General features: G+C 39.6%; 1 protein-coding gene and 2 long non-coding RNA genes across 3 annotated transcripts in view; all 3 read right to left on the bottom strand.

Moving 5' to 3' along the window:
* Nucleotides 1-10,401, bottom strand: part of LOC310725592 — a 118,085-nt gene extending 107,684 nt beyond the window's left edge. Inside the window, exons 1-3 of the long non-coding RNA XR_014533439.1 lie at nt 9,173-10,401; nt 8,506-9,121; nt 7,111-8,257 (exon numbers count right to left, since the gene is read on the bottom strand). This is a non-coding gene — a long non-coding RNA (uncharacterized lncRNA). The remainder of the gene's footprint in view (nt 1-7,110; nt 8,258-8,505; nt 9,122-9,172) is intronic.
* Nucleotides 538-10,430, bottom strand: LOC310723348 (uncharacterized protein). The gene is made up of 2 exons (XM_083536251.1): nt 10,289-10,430; nt 538-4,643 (listed from the first exon to the last, which is right to left on the bottom strand). Exon 2 carries the CDS (start codon nt 4,574-4,576, stop codon nt 1,040-1,042), a length of 3,537 nt encoding a protein of 1,178 aa, XP_083392377.1. The 5' UTR covers nt 4,577-4,643; nt 10,289-10,430; the 3' UTR covers nt 538-1,039.
* A 294-nt stretch (nt 10,431-10,724) lies between these two features.
* Nucleotides 10,725-13,359, bottom strand: LOC310725763. The gene is made up of 3 exons (XR_014533498.1): nt 12,056-13,359; nt 10,965-11,804; nt 10,725-10,916 (listed from the first exon to the last, which is right to left on the bottom strand). It is a non-coding gene; the product is annotated as an uncharacterized lncRNA (long non-coding RNA).
* Between the last annotated feature and the right edge of the window lie 8,799 nt (nt 13,360-22,158).

Genomic DNA, 22,158 nt, shown 5'->3' with positions numbered 1-22,158 from the left:
ACCCTAGAAGACCTATTCTGGAGGTGCTCTGACACCAGTTGTCTAGCAATCACAATTTGTCCCTTTTCACATTTGCTCTGATCCGTGACTGTTCACATGATGGCCACCATATGCTATTTCCTGACAGATGCCATAGATATAAAATGCAATAATCTATGCCATCATCAAGTCTGTCAAATGCAAAGTTTAGATTACTTCTTATTAGGGCTGGGCGGTATGATGGTATACATCATTACCATCGAGTGAATTGTCAACCGTGACAATTATTGGTTTATCGCATATGTAAATAAGTAAATAAAAAAAACCTGATGAGGACCCAGAAAGAAATCCTGAGCGGGAGGAACTTGTTATTAAAAGGTGCGACATCTGTATTGTGGACATGGTAATTTTGCAAACCGTGTCATGCTAATGTACTCGCTAGCATCTTTAGCACAAGCTAATTGTTTCATCGCCTAACAATGAAACGTGCAAAAAAGAATACGGCGAAAGCCAAAAATTACCAATTTCTCTTTTGCTGTAGAAAATAAACTTAATAAATGAGGCCCATTGTTGGTATACTTAAGTGTAAAGATAAAATGAAAAATCTTATGGCAAGTCAGTACCTACCATTGAAGCCATGCTTCCACATTACCACATTTAAACACTTGCAGCTTTTACTCCTCAGTATTACAGTAAAACTGTTAACAACCTAAAATGCAAGCTAACAACTGGCAATGACAATCTTATTCAACAAAATAACTGACTGCTGCCAATTGAACAAATATGAATAGCCAACATAAGTGTCTCCATCAGTAACAAATAGAGACAGAATTGAAAAAAAGTCTACTAGTGTCTCATTTCTACTGATCATACCACACACCACAGACAGATGAAATGAGAACAGAATGAGTATCCAACATATTTACAAATTCATTATTTTGGAATCTATTGCAGTCACCATTTCTAAATTCTAATAAAATTGTACAAAGTTGAATGCACAAAAATGTCCCAAAGTATGTTATTTCTAACATTCTACATATCATTAAATCATAAAACACAGTTATCCAATAGGCTGAAAATCTTCACTTGGATCTGTGACATGAAAAACTTCACTGTGACTTGACTGTGATTGTTCCCTATTTGTGGCATCCATTTTTAATGACTCAGGTACATCCTTTAAAATAAAGTGTTCCCTCCTTTTGTGATTATTTAACGCACCCAGGTCTGGATAACCGAGATTGCAAATCTGGCATTTAAAAATACTTCTTTGATGTTGATGCGTAAAACCTTTGTGTATTTCAAGACCAAGACCAAGACCGCCCAGGATGCGATGAACCCGCCTCCTGTGGTTTCTCAATGACCTTATGTCAGGATAGGTGCGTGAACAGATTTGACACTGGAATGGATTGGAATGACTTTGCTGTAGGTTTCCTCTTGAAGGCGGTAGTCCAGCTCCTACAGGACGATGGACCCTCCTCCTGTGATTTCTCAGGGTCTGAATATCTGGGAAGATGCGAGCACAAAATTGACACTGGAACTGCTTGATCTGGCTTGGTTGTACAATTTCTTTTGACAATTCCATGGGTGCAAAAGTGCCAGGTTTTGGTCTATGAACCTTCCTTAGATGGTCTTTCAGGGATTGGAGTTTTGGGTAACTGCGTTGACATATCTGGCAGCGAAAGGCATCAGACGAGCTGCTTTGTGAAATGTGTGCTGACTGAACAGTAGGTAACTCAGAATCCTTGCTTGTGTTATGAACGTTCCGCTTATGCTCCTCGAGTGCGGCATGGCTTGAAAATTTGCAACCACAAATCTGACATGTCAAACTTTCTCCTTGGCTGTGTGACAACAAGTGTCTCTTAAGTCCTTCAAGGCTGCTGAACCAGCGCTTACAGACTGGGCAACAAAGAGGTTTGAAAGCAGGGGTACAAGTGTTACCACGCATGTGGAGATCAAGCGCTAAAGAGTTTTGGAAAGTCATGCCACAGCGGGAACAAGAGTGTTTGTTTTCAGCTGTGGAATCCCCCTTGCAACTCCGTGAGAGGTGCCTTAGCAAAGACTTGCGTAATCTAAAGATCTTCCTACATCTGTGGCAAACATATGGCCCTGTGAAGGGTCTGTGATTGAATCGGGTTTTAAACAGATTTTGAGGCTCCTTTTTTGGATTTTGCACAGATGTCTGAATATTTGGCTCTTGTTGTAGCTGCACAAGTGATTGCTGCTGTGACCCTTTGTCCTCAACTTTCGGTTGTGAGCAAGGCTGATGTAATTGTTGATGTGCTTCAAATTCAGCCCAAGACTGCAAATTCTCACCACATTGGGAACAAATGTAAGATTCCATCGCATGCATTTGTAGATGTTCAAACAAAAGACGAGGGCAAGTAAAACTAGCACTGCACTCGCAAGTCACTTTTCTGGGAAGCACAGATGGTAATGACATAATGCCCCAGTTTCCACCTCCAGCACTACTACTACTTCCCTCCTGTCTCACTTGACTCTTCGAAACTGGGGGCAACACAAATATGTTTTCCTGTGCCGCTTGATTCCGCTTGTCCAACATTCTATTTCCCTGCAAAGTGTTTGGATGCCTTGTGGATTGGCACCTCTTCCTGTGCATATTCATATTATCTTTGCGAGTAAATGAGGAGCCACAATGGGGACATGGAAACTTTTTCTTCACCCCATGGATATTAGTTGACACCTTTCCAAAGGAATTCGGCTCAGTTACTTTCCTTGATCTACAAATCGCGAGGTGCTGATTTAGTGTAAAACGCCTAGAATAGCTTTTCTGACATCTGTTACAGGAAAAGCGCCTTATTCCACCATCAGAAACATGCACCTGAAAGTCTTTACTGATTAAATGTGTTGAATTTGTTGTTCCACAATTAGCAGACGGCTCTAAAATGATAACCTCATCATCAGTGTTTTCCTTGGGGGACAAGTCCAAATTACTGCAACTTTCTTCATCAGTCAGTATGTCAATCTCAGCATCATCCAGTGGTACAGTCCATTGGCCTCCTTCTAATGATTCATTTCCTTTTGTGTTGCTCCCTGCCCTACCAGCAGCTTCAGAGGTTGAAGAGTTACTGGAATTGTCGGTTTTTAACATTTCATTAACATTCTCTTTTGACTGCACCAAAACAAATTTAGACTTAAGAGAATTTGATGATTCGTCACTCTCTTCAATCTTTAAAGGGGTACTGGCTATAGTGTTTACAGCAACATTTGCAAAGTTTGATGGCTTCTTCACTGACAAAAGTTGTTCTCTTGCATTAGACCTCTCTCCAGTATTGCAGCTTACGCCATCTTTTTGGGCTAAAGCAGCTTTCCACATACATTTATGCGTTTTTAACCTATGGCGCCTTGTATAGCTCCGATTACACAGATGACAACGAAACAGTTTTTGCGGATACATTAATGTGAGGAAAGAGTTGGCGGTCCCAGCATGGCCAGAACAGATATGGTTATCCGGGACAGGAATTACACTGATGATAAATTGTTGACAACGACGACAAAATTTGACTCTTTCCTTCTTATGCAAGACATGATGCATTATTAAGCTGTCCTTATTTTGAAAAACCCGGCGACAGACCCCACACTGAAATCTACCGTCAACATTGTCCCCACAAAGCTTTTGACGAGTCTCAAGTGCCACCACAGGACATAAAGGCTTGGTCATAGTTACAACACAGTTTTTTTGTGAAAAGGTCCTGTCTTCTTGATTGGGGGTGCATTTTTCATCCTTTTGTCTTAACTGATTACCAGCACACTCAGTGTTTGATGCTGGAACTTGTATAGGTGCCCTAGGTGACACTTTTCGGGGTGGCAGAGCCCTCTTGCTTTGTGTTGGAGGTCTACAGCCCATATAGGTCTTGGCTATCATTTTAAGAAGTGAAACGTTCTTATCTTTTACTGTTGATTGGTCTGGAGACTCCCCACTGTCAGAATTGTTCACATTATCATTTTCCACAAGTATAGCTTCATTTTTAAAGGACCCACTTTGTGCTTCTGTGAAACTCATGGGACTGGACGGGTGTGTTGGTAGTGACCCGTCGTTATAGTCTTGTGAGATGGGATGCTGCATAGTATCCACATTACATGTAGATATACAATCGATTTCCTCAGCTTTGGAAAGTGTCTGTGTGTTCTGTTCAAGTGCCTCTTTAGTACCATGGGAAGAGCTCTCAGAAGGAAAAAAAGGATCCGAGTGACTACCGTCTGTCATGACTTCGATTTTTACAGTAGCATTATGGTCCAACTCTGATGAAGGTTTTGTTTCATCTGCCTTACTATGCTCACAAACAGCACCTATTTCCTGAAACCCTTCCTCACTTTGATGTGTGTGTGAATCTTGAGTTACAGGAGGGGGCAATAGCATGCACTGGTGCTTTTCAAGAAGTTCTTTGCTTGCAAATAATCCACCACAGTGACTGCAAACAGGTGATGTAGCCCCTAGTGGACTAGAAACTTCATTGGCATGAGAGGCTTGATGTACCAAGAGAGATGCTAAACCATGAAATGTGGCTGAGCATGCCACACAGCTGTAGGATTTTGTGGAGGAAGTCCCAGCCGGTCTTGTCTCCTGTAGCCCAAGCATTGTGGGATGCCAGAGGGAGGCAGTAGTGAGCCTTGTATACTCAATTATGCCAATTCTTGTAGATTTCCTAAAAAAGAAAAGCAAAATGCAAATCAAAATATCATCAATAAAGAAAGAATGGTGAACTGTTCTAAAGTTTTACTAAAAAATATATATATATACTTGCTGGCTTCTTTTCATTAGCTATTATTTAAAATGAGCAAAAAAGGATTAGATCATCATTATAAATTCATTGTATAAGGAAATCTTTGGATTGATCTTGTCGATAAGGACAAAAGTCTGTGGGCGTCTGACCCTAAGATTGATATATGCTTTCTTAAAATTCCATTCTACATTTAATCCCCATTTGCTGTTATAATAACCTTCACTCTTCAGGGAACTTGTTCCAATATATAGTCAAGGGTGCTTTTAGAGATTTGTGCTCATTTAGCCACAAGGGCATTAATAAAATCAGGTACTGATGTAGGGTGAGGAGCCCTGGGTTGCAGTCCAATTCATCCCTAAAGATATTCAATTGCGTTAAAGCCAGAGGTCCACAGCAGGCTACCCAAGATCTTCCACTCCAACCCATGTAAACCATATTTGCATGAAGCTGACTTAGTGTACAAGGCAATTGCCATGTTGGAACAGGTTTGGGTCTCCTAGTTATAGTTAAGGAAAAATTTACTTCTACTACATCCAAAGACATCCTGTACAATTTTGTGCCTCTAACTTTGTTGTAACATTTTGGCGAAGACCAATATATGGCTAGCAATGTCTGATACCAACATACTTTTATCCATATAGAGTATACTGGTCTATTTTTCTTTGGTTAATAATTTTCACAGGTTACCAAAAATAGAGAGAACAGACTGTTGTAACACAAAAACCCCATCATTTTCAATCAATTTTTTTTTATTAAAATTCGAATACATCCTTAATCAATGAGCAATATTTATTTAATTAATAGAATTTTAAAGAATATGAAAAAGAAGGTAAGATCAACAAAACTATTTATTTTGTATATTTGCCACAGTATCTTCCAACCAGTAAGCCAAGACACAACTATTTAAAAATATTAGTTTCCCTGTGTTATGTGCATGATTTCTTAAGCTCAATAAATATTGACCAATTTATCGGTTTTATCATCGAATAATCAGCACCGATATTTGCTGGAATTATCAGCAAAAATCAATACCTAAAGTTTTTCCGGGTTGCATCTGCACTGAGCAGCTGAGAAGGTCCACTGTCAATATACAATATGAGAGCGGTCTCTAGAGTTGGATCACTGATGCTGTATGTTGTTGCTATATGTTTTGACATGTGAGACGGGGTGCTGCAGCTAATTCATGTTGGTTCATAGTTTATTAACTAAAGCTATCAGAAAATGAATATTAGCAATTTAAAAAATGTATTAGTAAATGTTTGAATCAATTGTTTGTTTATTGAGCGTTTACGCCATGTTAGCATCAGGGCTATATACATGGCAGACAGAGAGTCATTAAATCCATTACATGTAAATTACTATATATGATTTCAGCTTTACATGAGACAAAGAACTTAAAACACATTCAGGTGATAAATTATAAAAGAACCCTTGTAAACATGTTTCAAGATTAAATTGTGTATCGTTAAACCTACAGTCCAATGAGATTAAATGTTGAAATGAACAAACAATAAATAAAGCATATCAATTTCAGTTAATGCTACAAGCAATCCTACTTCGAAGCGTTACCGTTTCATATAAATCCTTAATCATGCTTAAAATGGCAATCTTTAAATGTCTTTACAAAGGCCAGAGTATTATTTTATATATATTATAAAATATTTTATATATATTAAATTTTTATGTTTATCTCATTTATTTTCTTGCGCCGTGTGGTTTTTTTTGCCCATCTTATAAACAGATTGGTGATTAATCGGTTATCTGTTTTCGGGAATCTGTCAAATCCAATCCACTCCATCGGTTGACACTACTCGATACAGAGGAGTTTTTCACTTCTGTGATCATGTCATGTTACTTCATTTATACATAATCTACTGTTTCTGCTTGTTATTTAATATATTAAAAGCTTAAAACAACTATTTAAGCTATTGCAGAAGTTAAATAATTGATCAAAAACTACTAATTAATCATTGCATTAATTTCGACTTAATCAGTGAATCGTTTCTTAATCGTAATGTCTGGTTGTCAAATCCTCTTAAGACATACAGTAATGTGACTATTAGGAACAGATAGAAGTGCACACAAGCACTGCAACACAGCTAGAGGCAATCTGGGCTGCATTGTAAAATGATTTGACAAATGTAAAAGCAAATATAAAAGTACACTTCTTACAATTGACTACAGCATATATGATGTAAATAATGCTCTGACGCTGGGATCATGTCGCATTTTACTGCAACTTCTCAGTTTTAAATCAGTAGGTTATACTGTAAATTGTAATTTGCTCCTTCTGTTTGATCATAAATCTGCCCTTGGTGTCCGTGTATATCAACTTGTTGTGAATGATTGATAGCAAGGGGTTTAACAGGTCAGAGGCAAAAGCACCTACCGTATTTTCCGGACTATAAGCCGCTACTTTTTCCCTACGCTTTGAACCAATCGGCTTAAACAATGAAGCGGCTAATTTATGAATTTTTCCTGGGTTTTTCCCGGTTTCACAGCCCCATAACATTAGACCAATGAAAATGCCGAACGGGTTCAGGTGAACCAATGAAATTCTTTATATTAAATTGAGCACGCTTCCACTGAATCAGCCCGCCCAACATCATAAATATGGATGAAGTTCCTCTGACGTTTGACCTGCCGCTCACTCGGACTGTCAACAGGAAAGGAGAATCATTCGTCACGCTGAAAACAACGGGGCATGAAAAAAACGCACTTCACCTGTGTTCTGAGCTGCATGGCATCGGGAGAAAAGATTCACCGATGGTGATTTTTAAATGCACGACGATGCCAAAAGAAAAACTCACGGGAAAAATTGTTGTGAAAGGAAGGAGGAAGACAGTGAACAATGACTTTCTTGGTAGGCTACTGTTTAGATACAAGCCATGTAACAGACACTGTCTTTCATAAAAGCCTTTGTAAAGTTCATTAGTTTCAATTATAGACAGGTGCGGCTTATTTATGTTCAAAATAAAAATCTTTGTAAAATTCAGTGTGTGTGGCTTATATTTGGTTTTGCACTTAATAGTCCGGAAATTACAGTGTTTTATTTTACCCTGTCAGACTGGTGAGTTCAATAGATTAAATAATTCAATCCTCAACTAAACCCATCATCTTGAGGACTTGCTCGAATACACCTTCATTATTACGCAGAAAAGAAGAAAAAAAATGCCAAAAAGGAACTACACAGTTAAAATAAATTGCAAACTTAGATCAACAGTTCGGTCAGCCATAAATTTTGTCTTCACAGGAGTCTTTTGTCCATTCTGAACCCAACTAAAAACAAACTATGCATAATATTGGTAAAACAATCAGCTGTGTTTTCTAGTCTCTGAATGGGACAGCCTTTTTTTTTTTTTTTTTTTTTTTTACACCAAAGCTACCCATAATGTGCACAAGTACAAACATTTAACATAGAAAACTGGGGTTGTGGCGGTCAATTAAGCAATACTGCATGAGCAAGTGTGCAGTTATCGTAAAGCAGTGTGATGTCCAAATGCAGTCATCACTTTTTTAGGATAGGAAAAAAAAATCTTATTTTAGGATGACGCTTAACTAATCAGATTACTGGACCCCTGACCAATTATCACAATACTGAATTACAAATGGTGCAATGAAATTTCAGTGTCCAATTATTTATTTTTAAAAACACTGGAACTCAAAGGCAATTATTGTAATATGTTGTTTTTATTTCATAAAGAAATGGAAGCTGAAACACACCACCCCGGCACTGCCACAAAAAGGCCTCCTTCGAATGTCAGAACTCTATCAAGAAGGAGACTTGTGAGTGAAGCCACAGAGAAACCAACTATCACTCTGAAGAAGCCACAGAGATCAGTGTCTGGGAGTGACGTAGTGCTGCACCAGTCAACTATATCACTGCATAAGGCTGCACAAGCCTGACTAGTGTGGGAGGGTGCCAAGAAAGAAGCTAGTGCTTAAAAATGTCCATCTTAAAGCACGCCTGTCCACATTTGACAGGAAGCATGTGAGGTTAGCTGCGATTTGGGGGTAGATGGAGTTTTTAATCTGTGACTGCAAATGTGTGGCAAAAATTACCCATGCCACAAAACACACCATAGTTACAGTGAGGTTTGGTGGTGGCAGCATCATGCTGTGTGGAAGCTTCCCATCAGCAGGGGCTTAACATATTAATAGAACTGAAGAATTTTAAATCAGTCCAGTATAATTCACAGCTAGGAAGCACATGAATTCTGCCTGGAATGAAACGCAGCCAGCACCAACATTCAGTAGATATTTAACATTTGTTGTGTTAATTATAAGGTTCAAATACACAACAAATCAGGAAAATGGGAACAAAGTATGTGGTTTCTGTTCAGAAAAAAAGCCCAGAAAGCTTAAGGTCTATGTGAAGAAGAGGAAAAGAGCGAGGTGCTCTCACACACACACACACACACACACACACACACACACACACACACACACACACACACACACACACACCCTGATCCTTTTATTTAACCTAGCCTCTTCAACACCTTGTTGCATGCACTTTGTTTGTCTGGCTGCTGTAAGATTACAATTTCCCTTTGGGACTAATTAGGTGCTCTCTCTCTCTCTCTCTCTCTCTCTCTCTCTCTCTCTCTCTCTCTCTCTATACATCTATTCTTCCATCCATCTAAAAAAAACAACAACATTGCAACCATCAATTGCTGTCAAAGCCCTTATGCAAAGTTTTTGTAACATGCATCGGTGTTTCAGCTCATATAGATTTATATAAAGACATCCAGAGTGTTAGGGTCGAAAACCCTAATCCAATATCTTCAGAACCAACAAAGCCGTCCTTCTGGTCCAGTAATCATTTTCTTCACACATTGTATTACATTTCTTTTTTAGTTGTCTGAACAATGCAATATTGCAACATAATAAAACAACAATAACTGTAAAACTGCAAATCCAGATGTTCGAGTCCTTCAAGGGCAGGACTGAGCAGTTCAGGATGTACCACTGTGTCGGAGCTCAAGCCGGCTGCAGAAGATGTATGTGCAACTCATTCATTTCAGTACTGTGCATAACCATTATATTGATCCCTATTAAGATCAAATATGTCCCCTGCTTTTTGAATGGAAAATTAAATAAATTAGAGATCAGTCACTGCATAAAGGATTCTTCGACATGGCGCGAATCGCTCCATTAGGTGGGTAGATGCATGTTAAAAGGCACGGCGATCCGTTTCCGGATTCGTTTCCGCATTTCGTCCTATACAACGCAAACATCTCTCCCATGAATTAATATCATCATTATGCACAAGGCGGGATTTCCGTTTCAGAAATGATTGCAAATCATCTGGCGCGCGCTCATAGCAGGCCTGCGCATAGGGCCTTGCAGTGCAGATAGCGCGTGCACTGGCCACGTCTTGGCCCTGAAAACCCTTAATGCACCACCTATCAGTTACAATTACGCATCGAGTCTTTAATAAAGACCAGCAACGAACCATTTGACGTCTTGGAAGTCAAAGCCAGAAACAGAAACTGTTTTCTGGCAGTCCGTCTGGAACTAGGAACTGACGTATCTGTGCATTTAAAAAACAGCATGTTACTCACGGGCATGAGGAATCACCCTTCCAGACTGGACAGCGTTGTGGCCATTGTCATCAAATTCGCGCAATGGACTGTTTCAGTCCACTGCCATGCATTGTCTGTACAATGCGCCGACTGCAGAGCAATGGAGGGACCAGCTGGACTGGGTGTTCCGAGACAGAAAACAGGAAAGAGGCGTGTACACAATAAAAGTCCTATTAGGTAACCCGTGTAGGTAGCCAGGATAAACACATGGATGCTTCCATAGCACTGTTAACCAAACACTTTTAGACTTTGCAATATATATATATATATATATATATATATATATATATATATATATATATATATATATATATATATATATATATATATATATATATATATATATATTATGTGGATCTTTTCCAGACTGTTACCACAAAGCATGTATAGGATGATCTTTGGATGTGGTATGATACAATTTTGCATTTTGTATTTACTTGAACTTGAAGAGCCAAGGGATATATAAGAGCAAATTGGGAGTAAATGTGGGATGCGATGCTCAAAAATCACATACCATACTTATGATCAGGTGTATATATAAATATATAATCTCTTTACAACAGGTTTACTGGCAGAGCTATTTTGTATTTTGTGTTTTGTGTATTGTCTTGCACTGTCTTGTGTTGTCTTGTACTGTCTTGTGTTGTCTTTGCACTGTCTTGTGTTGTCTTGCACTGTCTTGTGTTGTCTTTGCACTGTTTGCACCAGGTTTCACACATGCACTTTATGTGGCGAGGACAATTACTAGTCCTTAGCCCTGTGTTTTCTGTTTCTGTGATTGTTGTTTTTTAATTTAGCACCAGGGTTCTGGAGGAACATTGTTTCATTTCAAGGTGTACTGCGTCAGCTATATATGGTTTAAATGACAATAAAATCTTCTTGACTATAAAAGGAAGTGCAGGGAGGGAGAATATATCATATCAGTACCAAATTATATTTACTTACATTATTTTAATCGAGTATTTATTTTCATGTACTTCTACTTTTAAAAGTAGCTTTATAAATCTTTTACTTAAGTATGTTTCGTTTGAACTATTGCACTTAACTACGTTCTAAATCATATCCTTTACTGACTAAAAAATAATAATAATAATAATAATAATAATAATGCAAGGGAAAATTATTCCGTGCCTCGGAAACTACTACAGTGATTGAATGGAAGGCAGAGAACAAACTCTCTAAACTTACAAGAAATGAAGATAGAGACGGACAAGACAGACACCAGGGACCCAGCTGAAAGCAAAATGCCCTCGGTTCGAAAGTTGTTTCAATGCATGTGCTCACTGTCTGAATTTGTGATTTCTCTCATCATCATAAATTACATTATAACATGATTTATTTTTTTGCTGCGAAAGCACATAACATTATACTCGTCATGGACACCTATGTTTTAATTTATGTTTGTTTTTATTGGACTTTAGTTTCAATTACAGACAACTAGATTGAAATTTATATCCCCTTGTCCTTTTTGAACTGCACTCTCGCTATTAAAACTCTGAGTACATTGTTGAAAGATTTATGATCAAACTCTTGATGTCACCCATATGAGGATGGGTTCCCCTTTAAATCTGGTTCCTCTCAAGGTTTCTTCCTCATATCATCTAAGGGAGTTTTTCCTTGCCACTGTCGCCACGGCTTGCTCATCAGGGACAAACGCACACCGTTCACCTTCACTGTTGTTTTCTGTAAAGCTGCTTTGAGACTGTTGTGAAAAGCGCTATACAAATAAACTTGACTTGACTTGACTTGACTACATTTTAAATGAGCTTCCCTGTTCTTTTACTTGAGTAGATTTTTAGACCAGTAACTTGACTTGTACTTAAGAAAACTTTAATGGAAATAGCTGTTTTTTTATTTGAGTAGAATATATGGTTATCACTTTGCATGCTGCGATAGTAGATCATATAGATTTCTGTCTTAAAAAAATTTCCCCTCACTATCTAAAAGGCCACAATTAAATATTTATTCAATAAATTTTTCCCATGATATCATGTGAAACTGGATCAGGTACCTAAATAGATGCATGCTTTTAGCAAGGCCTACACATAACACACATCACATATAACCTTGTGCTCCAGAACATTTGATCGCATGCACATGATCAACTTGTGCTTGTTAATATCATGAACAGCAGATATGCTAATTCCTCTTTACTTCTTCTCTTTCTCTTCCCATCCCGAGGCATCCTGAGGTTGTGCCAGCCCCAGTCACGTCCCACCTCATTAAGATTGTGGACCTTTAAAGAAGTAGATGCCGACCCCACAAACATCCGGACCATCTAGAGATGTACCAGTGCCAATTGGATCATACTTCATGTGGAGTTTGGACATTGGACCTCCTTGAGTGTTTAAAGGCTCTGGAATGGAGAAGCTGGTGTTGGATTTATGATGATCGCAAATGTTGAGCTATTTTATGAGTTGCTTAGTCGCTCCTGGTTCCATAACTTTAAATGACTGTATAAGACTGTAAAAAGGACATTACTCATAATCTTACATTCCAGTGATCATGTCAGTTCTCACTCTCCAGTGTTCTGTATTTTTTAAAGACTATAATCACACCCTTGATGTCACCCAAATGAGGATGGGTTCCCCTTTTGAGTCTGGTTCCTCTCAAGGTTTCTTCCTCATAACATCTAAGGGAGTTTTTCCTTGCCACAGTCTGCTTGCCACAGGCTGTTCATTAGGGATAAATACACATCGTTCACCTTAACTGTTGAATTCTGGAAAGCTGCTTTGGGGCAATGTCTGTTGTGAAAAGCGCTATGTAAATAAACTTGACTTGACTTGACATGACATGACATGCATCCACCATTATAACCACCAATGGCTTGCTCATAAGGGGTAAACTGATAAGGAGCAAAATTATAGGCACTAAACATATACCTTTACATTACATGTACATTTACATATACAACTTTATAACATTTAAACCTGCTTTGAGACAATGCCCATTGTTAAAATTGCTATACAAATAAAGCTAAACTGAATTAATGAATAAAAACATAAAATGTACATTATCTTACATAAGATGTAAGTGTTTGTTATTTGAATATAAAAAAATGTAAATTATGTGCGGAATCTTTCAAGTGTAGGTTTGAAGCACTCTTTTACATCCTCAGTTACATCTGTTTTACGTTCATATTTAATTTACTTTAGAAAGAGTACTTTGATTTGACTTTGCTATTTTAATGATTTTTAAAATGACATTTATTTATTTTATGTCATTTGTGTGTTAATTCAGTGTTAAACTCAACTTCATGTCTGGTTGAAAGTCATTTATTTTGTGTTTAAACAATACAACAAGCAATCTTTAGTAAAATCTTCCCGTACAGCACAAGCACACACAGTTCCTGTTTTGATACATAACAGTAGTATGTGGATGAGAAAAATCTAAGTAGAGTTTATTGCAGTAAAACCACAATCAACCCTAGAGCATACTCATGACATGAAAATCAGTGTCAAAATCTTCATTTATACACATTGAACATCCCTTGATTACTATTCCATTTGGAAAATCCCCAAATTCTGGCCTTCCCCAGTTACCTTTATTTAAAAAAATATATATGTGAATACGTCACTTAGGGGTTTGTTCGATTATTCTAATTCCCATTAACCTCAGCCTATTTAGGGTTGGACTAAAAAAATTAAGAGCCATCTTATCTCCCCCATTTCCTTGCCATGTTTATTTTTACATCAGGCCACCACACACATGCACATGTCATTTTCTCAATATTTTATTTAATGTTATCATAGATTAGTGACAGCATGATTCTGCATACGTGCTCCAATTAATACTAAATCATGTTATGTTTTTAGCCAGGCAAATCCCTGTACTGCACAGCCTTCCACAAGGCCCCTTGATCTCACTTAAGAGATGGGATCGTGATTTTATGCTAACGCATATGGCTGTTAAATAGGCGCTTTTCTTGATACTCTGAAGACCACTACACCTGACCCAAGAATGTGGCCATCATACCGGCTGGTTCGTCCCCCTCGATCTCTGACGCTTTAACCCAAATGGACATATGCCTTCCTGATACCAACCTATTTCCAGATATTGATAATAACAATGTTGTATCATGTTCTAGTGTCAGTGTTGATTCACATAGTAGTGTAGGTGGTCATGATTACAGGCCAACCTCACTTGTATGTAAGGACCTTACTGGTCAGACCAGTAAAGATTTTACTGAGCTATCCTATGGTTTCTCTTCTGCACGTTCTCTTAAGTATTAGCTCTGTTCTCAAGGCCAGTCTGGCCCAGAACATTTCACTCAGGTACTATGACCATGTCAAAATAAATATCCAAAACAATCTGCCCCTAGTAACTGTGTGCTGTGTCATTTTTTCTCCTAAATTTACAGTGTGCAGTCTGTTCATTAATATGAGTATAACAAACTCACTGGTTCCACGCTGGAAGAAAGAGAGACAGGCAATAGATCATAAAGTAGAGCATTCTTTATTTACTTTTACTTTTGCCCCAGTGCTTTTCTGCCCAGTACCCAATATGGGTCTCACCCACACTCTTGAGGTCTCAGTGTCCGCCGTTCACCGATTGAAGACCCTTCCGCTCTCCACTGCTTGGTGTCTTTCTCCCCCAGAGGGTCGTGTCTGCTTTATTGCCGTCGGCGGCAGACCGCAATGATTAGTCTCATCAGTTACAGGTGTAGTCTTATCGCTCGTTCCATCCGGCTCTGCCCTTCACTCATGAACCGCTGCCACAATGAGCATGAAGTTTAAGTTAAGTTTTAACTTAATCTATTATCCTACATTGCGCAGCTGCATTTTGGATCATTTGCAGTGAACAAATAGCGTTTAGTGGTAGATCTGCCAGCAGAGAGTTGCAGTAGTCCAGTCTCAATATTAAAAGAGATTGAACAAGCACCTGAGCAGCCTGTGTGGCTAAAAATGGTTGAATCCTTCTAATGTTTTAGAAAAGAAACCAACAAGACAGTTGATTGTCCATAGTTACTTCAAGGTTGCAAGCCTTGGCTGACGGGGAGATCAAAAAGTAGTATAGCGTTATCCTTAGATCCTGACCTGGGGATTAATCACCTGGGATGACCAGAAGTTTTGTTGGGGTTGAGTTTCAGTTTAAGCACTTATCCATGATGATATGACTGCCAAGCATGCTAATATCTAAGCATAAGCTATGGTATCTGAGGGAATAAAGGATAAGATGAGTTGAGTGTCATCAAAATTGAAGTGGTAAAAAAACCCATGTGAGGATATAACTTCACCAAGAAATTGAGTATAGAAGGAGAAAAGGAAAGGACCAAGTACTGAGCCTTGTGGGACACCAGTGGAGTGTCGACCAACTCCATGTTACCTGGTATGTGTGACTTTCAAACCATTCCAATGCTGCTCCACAAATTCCAAGGCTCCTGAGAGTTGACAAGAGAGGCTTGTGGTTGACCATGTCGAATGCTGCTGAAAGGTCGAGGAGGATGATTACAGATGATAGCTTGGCTAATCTAGCAGCATGTAGTTTCTCAGTGACAACCAAAAGGGCAGCCTCTGTGGAATGTGCTACTTCGGAGCCAGACTGGTTGGGATCTTGGAAGTTGTTTTGTGGGAGATATACAAACAGTTGTTTAAAGACAGGAGAGAAGTGAAACCGATCTGTAGTTGATGATGTCTGATGAATCCAGAGCAGACTTCTTCTAAATGGGAATAAACCTTGCTCTCTGAGAATGCCAAGAATTGATGATTGTGGAGATGACTGGCAGAAGGCCTTTAATTCAATTTAATTCATTTTTATTTGGATAGATAGATAGATAGATAGATAGATAGATAGATAGATAGATAGATAGATAGATAGATAGATAGATAGATAGATAGATAGATAGATAGATAGATAGATAGATAGATAGATAGATAGATAGATAGATTTCCCCGAGATGGCATAAGGAAGAAACCTTAAGAGGAATCAGACTCAAGACGGAACCCATCCTCATCTGGGTTGCACCGAATGTCCATTTATTGCAGATATACGATGTTGCGGGTTACAGTAATGGTGATCAGAAGCAAACTGTAGTCCTGAGTCAATGTAGCAGACTGTTGACATTAACTACAGTCCAAATCCATCCTCAAAGCTCCCGTTCTTACTCCGGAATTTCATGGAACCACCAAAGGCGTTGATGATGAGAAACTGTCCCCAGCTGCACAGAGTGGCCTCCACACGAAGAGAACACTATCCAGAGGCAGGCCTGGATGAAGTGGGAAGATCCACGGAGGGAAAAGGGGCAGGAACAGTGGCCACTAGAACCTCAGGAGCATGTTTAACTGGACCGAGAGAGAGGTCACAGGTCTTGTGAGATGGTCCTAAACAAAGGTGAATGGATTGGATCTAGCAGGCAGGTGGTAGAATTGCAAGATTGGATTACAACAAAGGAGTGGGGGATTCCTAGCTGTGTAATGTAGGTATAGTCAGGACAGAAGGGAAGGTCTGAAGGGATCTTCTTAATCATCTTATCATTGAAGGAGGTGTTCAGCAATCAGGGAGGATGAAGCAGGTGGAGCAGGAGGGTTGAGTTGTAAAGAGATATTGTGGAGCTTACAAAGATCTTGTGCAGAAGCCTCAAGCTTTCCTTTAGAAGGCAGTCTTGGCAGAAGTCCCGTCTGAAGAAAATTTGGACAGGTGTGCACAGTAAGAGGTAAGGTCTGTGTAAAATATAGATTTTTTCCCCTTCCTTCCTGCTGATATCTCGCAGATTGCTGTGTAACAGTTCTGACAACCAAGAGGTGGGACAAGAAGTCTTTTTGGGTTTAGTAGACAGGGGGCAGAGGGCAGAGACATGCAAAATTGAAAGAAAAACCGCTGCTACCGCCAGACTAATACCAACTAACGGTGTGGAAAACACAGAAAAACTAAAGTTGACCAACTCTCAAAAAGCACCCGACATTGCCCGACAGTCGACCGTCAGCTCGGTGTGTCCAGTGCTTTACTCAGCAGCAGGGTAGCAGAGCTATTCACTAACACAACATTTAAAAATATACAAAGTCAGAGAAGATACATGCTCTGACAATAGCCAGCCTATACATATCAATGTTACAGTGTACAATATATAGGTAAATAATGCAAGAGCTGGTCCCCCAAAAATTCTAAACATTTGCTCCATTTTTCTCACTATAGTGAGAAGGTCAGAATTCTTTTTACTTAAATTGTATACAATCATCAGATTTATGGAGCATAGTCAAATTTATATACTTGAGCCACTTAAGGCCATTAAAATGTATTATTCTCAATACAAGGGAAGATGTCAAGGAGTGTGGACATTAGGATATTAAGATGCAAAGGGACAGCCTGTTCTCAAAGTTGATGGTTTAGCAGCTAGAACAGTAAGCAAGCTGATCTAATAAATTTTGACAAGGAACAAATTTTGATGGCTAGACAAGTGGCTCAACACATCTTTCTAAAACAGCAGGTCTTGTGGGGTGTTCCTGGTATTCCTGATAGGTACCTACCATAAGTGTTGCAAGGAAGCAAAAGATAAGTGCTCCAGCACCAACCCCAGCAGCCGCCATAGCCATGCGCTACATCAAGATGCGACTCCAGGACAACTACTTAATTATAGGAAAGCACAGCCTGTGGCCCTGGACTGGTTGGCCATCCTTTTTAAACAGCACTATTGATGCTAACATTCAGCAAGCTTAGCTACCCATTTGAGTTCACCCTACAGCTCTAAAAACCCACCCAGGGGGAATACAGCCCAGAGGAGTGGTCAATGTTGTAGTGCTTCAGCAGTGTGCCACTCAGCTACCAGAAGTGATGACAATAGGTCCAGTGCAACCAAGTCCATTTGGCAGAAGGCCACTTGGAAGCATTTCTGGTGCAAACAAGCTCACTTTCTCCCCCTCTCTTTGACCTTTTCCTTGCTCTACCTGTCCTTGCACCATGGACACAGGGCTACTAAAAGTAATACCTGTGTTTCTCCCACTTACAATTTTTCTGTCTCTTGTTACCTGCCAAAAGAGTGACTGCAGGGCCAGAGGTGTGGAAATAACGCCTGGGCCAGTATATTGCCATTCCAGGGAACCTGGGCAATTGCAGGGATAGCACATGATGGACAGCATGACCTGGATTTCCCAATGCACTGCAAGCCACCCCTGATCAAGCTGGGACCTCATTCAACAGTGTAGTATAGGCTGGTAGGGGCACAGATTTGGTTGAGGAGGCATTGGGTTAACCATGACTGTTTAGCTTATGCCTCATTCTGAAGATGTATCCAAGAAGGCAGAACAGTAGTAACTGACAGTGAAAATTCTGGATCCAAAATGGTGCATCTTTTTGTTGCCTATTTCACATGACCTTCGAACATCGGAGCATCCGGTGTCTCTCGGAGCATCTTTTCAAAATAAAAAATAACAAAAAAAAACATGGCTTACTTCGGGAACCAGGCCTCCAGACCTAGGTGTTGACTGAGGCCAATGGCCAGAAGAGGAGACATTTAAAGCAGTGCATGAGAAGTGTGGAAAGTGAACAGGAGTCAGTGCTAGGCTAAAAGCAAACCTTAGCTGGCCTGCTCTACCATCCATCCTGCTCTCAAATGTCTGCTCCCTGGGCAATAATTTAGATCACTATTAGAAGCTATCAAGCTACATGGCATGAGTTCAGAGACTGCTGTGTCTTTGGTTTCATGGAGACCTGGCTAAGCATCAGAGTTCCAGAAGCTGCCATTCAGCTGAATGGTCTGGCCGCATTTTTTTGTGATAAAAATGCAGCTCTGTGCGGTAAGGCTTGCGAGGGGAGCTTGTGTGTTTTCATTAACGTGGAATGTCCTAATTTCCACCCACCGCTCATCTCTGGTTTAGTTTGTGATCATGAAATGTAAGCTATTATATTTACCTTAGGAATTCATCACCGTTATAATACTCAGAATGTACATTCCACCTAAAGCTAATGCTAACGAGGTGCTCTGTGTACTCTACTGGACTACACACCCTTACTGTTTATTGTCACCAGAGTTTCCACCATGCAAGACTCAGAACCGTGCTCCTTAGATTCCATCAGAATGTATACTTTGCAACAAGAGGGGAAAACACACTGGATGTTATTTAAAAAAAATCATCCCTGGTTTGTACCCGGTGAAGCCCAGCCCGTCTTTGTCTACTCAGACTAGAGACCTGCACGGGACAGATTTTTCAGTCCCGCTCCCGCAAAGTCTCTACCACTCCAGCAAAAATATATATTTTCTCCCACCAGCATTATTTAAGTTTTTTTCCAGCTCCCACCCGCAGGTAAAATGTATAAGTAGTTTTATTTTCAATGCACTGACTGCTTCTTCCTGCTACTCTGCTTTTTTTTGTTTCACTTGCTTTCCTTAACAAACATTTAGTTTTATTTTAGTTTTTGTGTAAATGATGAACATCGACACGAACAAGGACATTTTCAAAACAAAGAAGATCAACTGAAACGATATCTTGTAAAAGCCTTGTAAAAACCAGGCCAAGCTTTTGTTTGGATGTATAATCCTTTTTTTTAAATAATGAAGTAATATCTGTGGCACTTAGCGATTCACCTGTCTTTTCGCTTCAGACATTTTGCCATTTTGACCACTCATCTGGCATTCAAACTCAGTTCTGAAACAAGTGAAAACCTGGCCAGCAGAAACCATCTCTTCTTTTTAGGACTACCTTAAATTTACTGAATGAAACATGTATAGGGAGCCCACAACCAATGGCCACATCACCAACTTGGAAGAGTACACAACATCAGTGACCAGCTACATCAGCAAGTGCATTGATAATGTCACTTTGCGCAGACTTTCCTGGGCCATTAGAGATAAAACGTGCTAATGCCCAAAGTATCCACAAACACTTCATGGACAGGAGCAACACACAGCACATGTGGCAGGGCATCCAAGCAATCACCACCTACAGGACATCATCACCATCCCTATGATAGTGATGGCTCCCTTCCAGATGTGCTGATTAGCTTCTACACTTGATTTGATGGTGGGACCAGTTAAACAGTTCTAGAAGATCTGATGGCGTGTAGTGCAGTGCAAAGAGTAATAAGAGCTTTGAAACATAAGTAACTGTTCCATTTTTAGCTTTCTAGACAAGCATTAGTGTTTTGAATCTTTGAATGCGTTCAGCTACTGGAAGCCAGTGAAAGAAGTGCAGCTGTGGGGTGGTGTGACAGAATTTAAGCAGGTTAAAAACTGTATTTTGGATCATTTGTACAGGACAAATTGCATTCAGTGGAAGACCTACCAGCAGAAAGTTCCAGTAGTCCAGTCTCAAAAAGATAAGAGACTGAACAGTAGGAGTAAGACAGAGTATGTGTGTGTGAGAGGGAGAATGTAATGAAGAGAGAGTGTTAGAGAAGTGAAGAAAAGAGTGCAGGCAGGGTGGACTGGGTGGAGAAGAGTGGCAGGAGTGATTTGTGATAGAATATCTGCAAGAGTGAAAGGGAAAGTTTATAGGACTGGTGAGACCTGCAATGTTGTATGGTTTAGAGACAGTGGTACCAACTAAAAGACAGGAGGTGGAGCTGGATGTGGCAGAGCTGAAGATGTTGAGATTTTCATTGGGAGTGACGAGGATGGACAAGATTAGAAAATGAGTTTATTAGAGGGACAGCGCATGTAGGACTTTTTGGGAACAAAGTAAGAGAGGCCTGAGTGAGATGGTTTAAACATGTGCAGAGGAGGAACATGGGGTATATCGGTAGGAGAATGCTGACGATGAAGCCACCAGGAAGGAGGAAAAGATGTAGGCCAAAAAGAAGGTTCATGGATATGGTGAAGGAAGACATGCAGGTAGTTGTTTTGAAAGAGGCATGTGTAGAGGACAGAATAGTATGGAGACGGATGATCTGCTGTGGCGACCCCTAATGGGAGCAGCCAAAAGAAGAAGAGGATTACCCTTTTGAACAGACTTAAGATTAAACTATGTGGCACATCTTATCCCTAGTTAAAGTATTTGATGGCAATACATTTATCCCAATGTTCTCTTCAGTCCATATTCAGAATTAAGATAAGTAGCTCAAGCACCTGTTGTTTGCATTTTAAAAAATTCCTAATTTTGCAACCTAGTGAACCATTGTTAATTTATTAATTGATAGACTTCTAAACACTTTTGTATGTCATTCTGGATATGGGTGTCTGTTAAATGTCGTAAATGTAAATTTATGCTTTTTTGATCTTATAGCAAAGCTCTACACATTTGAGCAATTAATACTAGGTAAAAATTTGCAACAAGCACCAAGAAGGTCAAGCCCAGTATGTCAGGGTTCATTTAGCTCCAGGAATATGCACTGCGAGGTAAATTTGCTTTTCTACTCACACCAAGCTTCTAATTTCTTTCCAATTGGCAAGGCGCCCTTTGACAAGGTGCTATTTTACACGACAGGTCACACAACACTTGTATATAAGGTAAAGACAGTAGATAGTGACTGAGAGAAGCAGATTAACCACCTATGAAGTTGGAATTACACAGTCACCCCTATTGTTCCCACAAGTGCAAGAAACTCTGGCACAGTTTGGTAGTCTTGGTTTCTAGTTTTGTTCAGTTCTGTGTGGACTTTAGAAGTCAACGTGGTGTTTAAATTCTATGCATATCCAATGAATTAACCATTGACAAACTCCTTGATCGGCTAAGAGCAGCTATTATTCAAATATGGAATTGAAAATAAGATGCCCTCAACTTGCAATCTTTCCTGTTGTTTAGAGCTTGAACTGCATTTCGGTAACGCTTAGACAGAATCCTCCATCCAGATGCTGCTTTTGCTTTTCGCATGCTGAGTTTGACCAAACTCTTGATGTCACCCATATGAGGATGGGTTCCCCTTTGAGTCTGGTTCCTCTCAAGGTTTCTTCCTCATTTCATCTAAGGGAGTTTTTCCTT

This window comes from Silurus aristotelis (assembly GCF_946808225.1).
Source record: "Silurus aristotelis genome assembly, chromosome: 1".
NCBI lineage: Eukaryota > Metazoa > Chordata > Actinopteri > Siluriformes > Siluridae > Silurus > Silurus aristotelis.
Note: the sequence above shows the minus strand (reverse complement) of the source record. Positions and strands in the feature narration are given on the sequence as shown.